Source organism: Gigantopelta aegis, chromosome 4 (genome assembly GCF_016097555.1).
Source record: "Gigantopelta aegis isolate Gae_Host chromosome 4, Gae_host_genome, whole genome shotgun sequence".
Lineage (NCBI taxonomy): Eukaryota > Metazoa > Mollusca > Gastropoda > Neomphalida > Peltospiridae > Gigantopelta > Gigantopelta aegis.
The window spans coordinates 96,380,601-96,389,558 of NC_054702.1; the positions used below are offsets into that span (position 1 = coordinate 96,380,601).

The window sequence follows — 8,958 nt, forward strand, 5'->3', positions numbered from 1 at the left end:
TTCTTGAATATGTTAAAATGCTTTTAAATAGGTTTTGAAAAAAATTCAACTGAAGCAACCGAATTATATAAAATATTGTTTGATAAAATACAATTGAAACATTCCGAGTTTTAAAAAAGCGGTTAAAACAATAAAACATTTTCGAAATATTTTCTAAGAAAGTACAACTCAAATATTAAAATGCGTCAAAATAGTTTCTGAAAAACACAACTGAAGCAATAAAATTATTCAAAATATCTTCTGAAATTTTTTTTATACAACCATTAAAATTCTTGAAATATTTTCTGAGAAAGTATGGCATGATAAGCTGATAAAACTTAAGGCATTTAACAATTAATTCATTAGAACCACAAAGTGATTAAGCCCAACATGTTGGTTAAAACTCAACACTGATAGACATAAAACAACATGTTGGTTAAAACTCAACACTGATAGACATAAAACAACATGTTGGTTAAAACTCAACACTGATAGACATAAAACGACATGTTGGTTAAAACTCAACACTGATAGACATAAAACGACATGTTGGTTAAAACTCAACACTGGTAGACATAAAACGACATGTTATAATTTGGCTTTATATATTCGATTTTCATGAATTTTTTTACATGTTATTTATATTGAATACAATAAAATTAATATTCCTTTGTAACATAACCATTTATTTCTTGAACAGACATGGAGCACAAAATAGTTCTGTAAAATATTCAGAAGCTCATTACATATAATAAGGTAACACCAAACCGTTTGTATATATATATATAAAAAAAAACACATCCCTGATTATATCCTTATTTGGCTAAAACCTGACCAAAATGGCAATTTTGTCTTATATGTTATAACACTGCTATTTTTCTTATTATTTGTTTTGGAATCAGCACCACTACATTTTTTACAACATATTTTAGATGTTGATAGAGTATCTCATATCCCAATAAAACAACTAAGCAGAAACATGAAAACATGACTGATTATGTCTACATCTCAGTTGTTGCTTGTTATACCTGACTCGAGGTGTTTGTTGAGGACGCCGACACTGACGTCTCCACCAACGAACAGTAAACTTCTGTTGGCAATGAAGGCGTCGTGCTGCGCCAGATCCGCGTCTCGTTTGGACACATTGGGCGATTCCTTCAGCAAGACTTCGTTCAGATGTTTGTACACAGCATCAAATATCAACTTGGCACCCTGAAAATATAATATAATCATATAATTATAAGGCTTCGTTCAGATGTTTGTACACAGCATCGAATATCAACTTGGCACCTTGAAAATACAGTATAATCATATAGTACTATAAGACTCCGTTCAGATGTTTGAACACAGCATCGAATATCAACTTGGCACCTTGAAAATACAGTATAATTATATAATTATAAGGCTTCGTTCAGATGTTTGTACACAGCATCGAATATCAACTTGGCACCTTGAAAATACAGTATAATCATATAGTACTATAAGACTTCGTTCAGATGTTTGAACACAGCATCGAATATCAACTTGGCACCTTGAAAATACAGTATAATTATATAATTATAAGGCTTCCTTCAGATGTTTGTACACAGCATCGAATATAAACTTGGCACCTTGAAAATACAGTATAATTATATAATTATAAGGTTTCCTTCAGATGTTTGTACACAGCATCGAATATCAACTTGGCACCCTGAAAATACAGTATAATCATAAGAATTCGTTTAGATGTTTGTACACAACATCGAATATCAACTTGGCACCCTGAAAGTACAGTATAATCATATAGTACTATACGACTTCGTTCAGATGTTTGTACACAGCATCGAATATCAACTTGGCACCTTGAAAATACAGTATAATCATATAATTATAAGACTTCGTTCAGATGTTTGTACACAGCATCGAATATCAACTTGGCACCTTGAAAATACAACAATATAATCATATAATTATAAGACTTCGTTCAGATGTTTGTACACAGCGTCGAATACCACCTTGGCACCCTGATAATACAACAATATAATCATATAATTATAAGACTTCGTTCAGATGTTTGTACACAGCATCGAATATCAACTTTTCACCCTGAAAATAAACAGTATAATCATATAATTATAAGACTTCCTTCAGATGTTTGTACACAGCATCGAATATCAACTTTTCACCCTGAAAATAAACAGTATAATCATATAGTACTATAACACTTCATTCACACTGAAAATAAACAGTATAATCATATAGTACTATTACACTTCATTCAGATGATTGTATACAGCATCGAATATCAACTTGGCACCCTGAAAATAAACAGTATAATCATATAATTATACGATTTCGTTTAGATGTTTGTATACAGCATTAAAAATCAATTTGGCATTTAAAAAATACAAGAGAAAAATTCATTTGTTCATATTGACGGTTTTTACAAAAGAAAATGTTGGTGGGTTTGTTTTGTTGGGGTTTTTTTTTTGGGGGGGGGGGGTTTGGGGGGATGTTTGTTTTGTTGTTTTTGGGGGGTTGGGGGGTCGTTTTTGGTTTTGGTTTTGATTTGTCTGTTTTTGGTGGTGTTGGGGGGGTTTGGGGGGGGGGGGGTTGGGGATGGGTTTGTTGTTGGGTTTTGGAGGGGTTTGTTGTTTTCTTAATTGTCGTTTTCGTTTTTGGTTGTTATTGTTGTTGTTGTTATTTTTGGCGTGGGGTTTTTTAGGTCTATTATTTTGTGTTTGATTGTTGTTTTTTACTTTGGTGTAGATGATGTCCCTTACTTAACTGTTGTATTTTTTTTCATATGTTACAAAACGAGTATATCACATTTTACTAACCTCTTTCGGTGACTTGTAGTCGAAATTCAAAGACAAACACTAAAATACAAAATCATATAATAGTAAATCAACAGAAAGTGTTAAGAATCTCAGAAATAGTTTTGACATTCGACTTGCTTATAAAACACTGAAGCCAACTTATTAGAGTTTAGCAGAGTATTAAGATTTTAACAGCATGCTAGTTGCATGGTCAAGTATGGCGTCTGATTTCCATGCGCAGTGACGTGAAACAAAGCAAAGCCCTTAAAACCTCACTGGTACAAAATACATGCAAAAATTAATATTACAAATTCGAATCTATACGTACATAATATTTAAAATAACCAAAATAACCAAAATACATGATCAAAGTGGAACCTGTTTTTGTTTAAAGAACAATGACTGTTATTTAACTGATGGTATAATAAAACTACTCTATTTGGTATTTTATCTAAAACCACCACGACTGATACATCAAAGGTCGTGGTATGTGCAATCCTGACTATGGGATGGTGCATATAAAAGATCCCTTGCTACTAATGGAAAAATGTAACGGGTTTCCTCTCAAAGACTAAACGTTAAAATTACCAATTGTTTGACATCCAATAGCCGATGATTAATAAATTAATGTTCTCTAGTGGTGTCGTTAAACAAAACAAACTTTTCATCTAAAATATCTACTCGGAATGATAAAAGAAAACAACTCAATTTAATACTTTATCTTTTATCTTGGCAATTTTGTTCTTCAGAGTTTCCAGTTTGGTTGCAGTGCTCTCACTTTCAGCCACGTATGACAGGTCATTCTGTCCCGCATCTACCAGCTTCTGGTGCTGTTCATCGTCATAGCTCTGTAAGATACACACAAAGCAGTGGCCGATACAAGAGACGGTTTAAAAGTGTTAATATTTGGGTGGTTTTTGAATTGATATCGTGAAATAGTATGACTGAAAAAGCCAGGAGTTTGGGGGATCAACATTTTCGCCATAGGTGGTATATATAGAATACAGCTCCTAAGAATATTTTAATAACGGTGTACCATGGCATGTTAGAGTCATCAAAGTTTAACAACAAAGCCATTTCCCGTAGTCAAAACCGTATCTTTACACAAGGCAGAGGAACGAGTTGTGATTGCTTCCATGTATCACCATCAGGTGTCTCGTCCATACGAGGACTGTCACTACCCAGGACATCTTCTACAGGATGTGAATCCTTCTTGCGCCGCCTCTGGAAGGATTGCCACTACACAGGAAATCCTTTACAAGTTGTTAGTCCTTGCGCCGCCTCTAGGAAGACTGCCACTCCACAGAACATCCTTTACAGGCTGTTAATCCTTCTTGCGTCGTATCTAGGAAGACTCCCACTCCACAGAACATCCTTTACAGGCTGTTAATCCTTCTTGCGTCGTCTCTAGGAAGACTGCCACTCCACAGAACATCCTTTACAGGCTGTTAATCCTTCTTGCGTCGTATCTAGGAAGACTCCCACTCCACAGAACATCCTTTACAGGCTGTTAATCCTTCTTGCGTCGTCTCTAGGAAGACTGCCACTCCACAGAACATCCTTTACAGGCTGTTAATCCTTCTTGCGTCGTCTCTAGCAGGACTGCCACTCCTAAGACTAGTTTAATAAATCAAAACTCAGTGTAATATATATGGCTGTGATGGACTTATAAAATTTTAAATTCCAGGTTTTAACTACAAACTATTTGTATGGGTGAGATCTTACTAAAGCCTTGAGTCTAGACTTTAAGGTTTTATACTGACGGGGTCGCGAGTGTAGTTAACAAAACCACTACGTGGAAATCTTACCTTGTCCCTGAATACGAAACAAGCGGGTAAATATCCAGGGTTTTCCATAAACCCGTGAAAGAATTCCACTTCTGTGACGCTACGGTCGCGGAGTTTGTTTATCCACGGGTACGTCTGCACAGCGTTGTCAAAGTTCTTTTGCAGCATTTTGTCACTTGATCCATGCCATCCATAGCGCTATCAAAACAGATCATTGGTACATTTTAAAACAGCAAATACGTACTTTAAAGACAGAATAAACAGGTGTTCGATTTTTCAAAGTTGATAATTACTCAAACCGTTAAAACGACTTTCCTCACATTGCTGCCATTTTAATATAGGAGTCTTATTAATGACTAAAATTATATATTAAATACACGTTCATCTTTAGAAAGTTTAGGATGACCATAAACAGACTAGATTTACAGACACTGCTATTGTAAAACGGTTCGTAAGTCCCAAAACACACCGAAGTTGGGTCTGGATCTGGGTCTAGGTCTGGCGAGTGTGGCAAAGACGCCACGTCTGGTGTATTTTGACGTCTGCATCTGTAACTGTTACGTGTTATCAATATATATTAATGATTCATATTTGTATAAACACCAACAATAAGTATGAGAAATCCACATTGATTAATATATACATTTCCTGTTGTTTAAGGTTCGAACATTGCGCAGTTGCCAGTTTGGCACTGTGAAACTATAGCGCATGTTCTATGTCGTCTGTTGTCATATCTGTAGTTCGCACTAGCACAGAAATGTTGTGTTTTGTCACATTCGATTCAGTGCGTTTCATTTTTGACTGGTACCATACTCATTAGATCCAGACCCAGATCCGGTGTGTTTTGGGCCTTAGTCGGTATTGGCAGTTAACTCGTGGCAGTCTCTTAATGGATGGCTTTTCAATTGGTTTGGATCTTCTCTACAATTAAATGAAAGTCTGTTGTTGTTTGGAACCAACAGAAGGGAATTCTAAAAGCAGCCCGTCTCTCTCTCTCTCTCTCTCTCTCTCTCTCTCTCTCTCTCTCTCTCTCTCTCTCTCTCTCTCTCTCTCTTACATTCTGAGCTATGTGTACTACTCAAAAGAATTTAAGGGTCAAAAATTTATAACCAAATAAGTTTCAGAGTGTATTAGATTGATGATGTAAACTACACCAAAAATTTAATTTATTGTTCCATATTTACAAAAAAATACAAATAAACGTCACTGTATACAAGAAAGTCACATGACATGCCGTCAAAGTTGAAGGTTGTCAAACATGGATTTTACACATTAGAACATTAGTTTAATAGTGTGTGAATCCACCCCTGGCGCGAATACACTCGACACATCGTTGCCTCATGCTGTTGATCAGACGTCTGAAGAACTCTTGGGGAATGGCCTGCCACTCTGACATAAGAAGTTGACCCAGATCATGAAGGTTGGCCGGAGGGGCATGGTTATCCCGAACTCTCCTGCCTAATTCGTCCCAGGCCTTCTCTATTGGGGCCAAGTCAGGCGAATATGCTGGCCAATCCATCCTGGCGATACCTTGTTGTCTGAGAAAGTCCGTTACCACCCTGGCGCGGTGGGGTCTGGCATTGTCATCCTGCAGAACTGCCCCGCAGCCAATCTGCTGAAGGCCTGGGAGAACCAACGGCCGGATAATCTCATTCAGATAGCGGATTCCATTCAGATTGCCATCCACCACATAAAGGGGGGTCCTGTGGTGGATATAGATGCCGCCCCACACCATGACGCTGCCACCACCGAACCGGTGACGTTGTCTAACGTTAACGTCAGCGAAGCGCTCCCCAGGACGTCTGTAGACACGAACCCGACCGTCGTTAAACTGGAGACTAAACCTGGACTCATCAGTGAACATCAATTGACCCCACTGAACACGTTGCCACCGCAGATGAAGCGTGCACCAGTGACGTCTGGCCGTTCTGTGACGTGGTAGGAGTGGTGGTCGAACAGCCTGGTGACGGCAGCGTAGATTATTGGCTCTCAGACGATTGCGTATGGTTTGATCAGACACTCGAGTTCCAGTCGCAGTCCGCAGATTGTCACGTAATCGGCGTGCAGTGGTTGTACGTTGACGTAGAGCCATATTGGTGATGTAGCGGTCCTCTCTATTTGTAGTGCTTCGGGGTCTTCCCGAACGTGGACGATTTCGAACAGAATTCGTTGCTTGGTACCGTTGCCACAGTCGGGCAACGACACTCTGACTGACACCAAGTCTCAGAGCAACATTTATTTGCGTATTGCCATCCTGAAGCCAAGCAATAGCCCTTCCTCGATCTTCGATAGTCAGTTGACGTCGTACCATTGTCGAATTTGGAGTGTGCACCGTACACGAACGCGAGCTCCAATTATACGGAAATTCAGCATTGGGAACATGGAATACACATGCAAAGCGTGCAAATGAAGCTCTTTGTGAAAAAGCAATTTATGGGCACTTAGCAGACCTTCCGCTTTCACCCTAATTTACGTGCAAATGTAAGCATGTTTTCGCCATTAGAACTAGTCGACAGTGTCAATGACAGTGGATTTTAATTCATTTATGGGTTGCTTAGACCCACTTTCGTCAAAATGGAACAATACCATGCGTGACATTATGGTCTAGCTAATATAATTGACATTCAGAAAATAATGTCGAAAATATCGTCTGACCCTTAAATTCTTTTGAGTAGTATATATATATATATATATATATATATATATATATATATATATATATATATATTCCTCATTCCTCTCTTACTATGGAAACAATCCCTGATCTAAATCAGAGGCTGTGCCCACAGTAAGCGTCTTTGAACTTTTGGGATTTAAGCACATTACTACCTATCAAACAAACAAACAAAACATTAAAATATAAGCATCAAACTGAAAGCATTATATTTATATATATATATGAGTATCAATTAAACTAAATGTAAAACATTCGTGTAGCTTGTAAGACCGGCCTCGATGGTGTAGTGGTACGGCTACCCCAGAGCTAGTTGTAACGGCCCAACGTGAAAGTGTAAGACCACTACACAGACTTTTCTCTCACCCAATCACTACCAACCAACGGTAACTACAAACCCACCGTCCTGGACAGATATCCCAAACAGCTGAAATATATGCGCAGGACAGCGTGCTTGAACCTTAACTGAATATATAAGCACAAAATTCAAGGTAAACTGAAAACAAGTATTTACAACATTTAGATACCCTTAATAATGTGACGTTTTAAGTCTACAAACCTCAATGAAAGTCTTAAGTCCATTTTCCTTGTGTACTGTGGGGTGGGTTTTTTTTTTTTTTTTTTTTTTTTTTTTTTTTCGTTTTTTTTTTTGGTTGGGACCAGAACGCGATAAGTGAGTGCGTCAAAAACGTTATTATATGGTTATCAATATTACTGAAAATGGAATAAATAGTTTTCGAACATGTTTGTGTATTGCGTTTCGCGCCCGCGCCCTCTCTAAACATTACGCAATCAAAAACAAATTATAATAGTGATCTGGAACAAGTTTAAGTTCAAATTCTTTATTGTTTTTCATAAGCTTTATAATAAAAACAGAAAATTAAAATAAATACATATTTTACAATACTGGATAATTCATTAATTCCAACGTATTTTTGTGCTTATATCCAGTTAAGGTTCAAGCATGTTTTTCTGGACACACACCTCAGCTATCTGGGCTGTTTTTTCAGGACAGTGGGTTAGTGTTTAATGAGAAAGAAGTCGGTGTAGTGGTCTTACACCTACCCATTCAATCGTTAAAACTCGCTCTGAGTGGGAGCCTGTACCAGGCTGTGAACCCTGTACTTACCAGCCTATATGTCCGATGGCTTAACCACGACACTAATGTTTTGTATTTACCATAGTTTGACACCCAATAGCAGATGTATTTTTCGTGTCGGGGTGTCGTTAAACATTATTTCATTCATTCATTCATTCATTCATTAACTACAACACCACCGAGACCGGTATTGGATAATGGTGGGGAGCGCTTTAACAACTGCACTATTCAAAACTACATTAATTCATGCATGAAAAATCGCTAACAGACCTGCGCAAAGAGTCCAACAAAGATGTCTGCCCTGTCCAGTTCCTTGAGGCAGATGCTGACGACCTGAGCGTTGTCTGCAGCGTCGGCGGTGATTCCCCAGCGCATGTCGACGGGCACGAGACTGACGCCCTTGGCCTGACACAGGTGGCACAGTTCGGGGATGAACTTCGTCATCAGGATCTCTCGCTCCTCCTCCATCCCGCGGAATGGCGACGACAGGAATATACGGCATGTTGTCGGGTCTTTGAGTCTCGTGGGAAACGGCATGGCGAGACTTGAGCGAAGACGTTATACGGTGGCCGGTTTCTATCTGTAATGTTATTTTAAATTCAAATTCTTTATTCGCTTAGA

The 8,958-nt window shown here is 38.1% G+C and overlaps 1 protein-coding gene across 1 annotated transcript in view; it reads right to left on the reverse strand.

Annotated features, from left to right (window-relative positions):
* Positions 1-8,907, reverse strand: part of LOC121370091 (TPR repeat-containing protein DDB_G0287407-like) — a 32,317-nt gene extending 23,410 nt beyond the window's left edge. The window contains exons 1-6 of the mRNA XM_041495192.1: positions 8,608-8,907; positions 4,586-4,762; positions 3,494-3,625; positions 2,799-2,837; positions 2,253-2,276; positions 1,008-1,191 (exon numbers count right to left, since the gene is read on the reverse strand). Of these exons, the coding sequence (XP_041351126.1) occupies positions 1,008-1,191; positions 2,253-2,276; positions 2,799-2,837; positions 3,494-3,625; positions 4,586-4,762; positions 8,608-8,874 (823 nt within the window). The 5' untranslated portion in view covers positions 8,875-8,907. The remainder of the gene's footprint in view (positions 1-1,007; positions 1,192-2,252; positions 2,277-2,798; positions 2,838-3,493; positions 3,626-4,585; positions 4,763-8,607) is intronic.
* Positions 8,908-8,958: the final 51 nt, after the last annotated feature.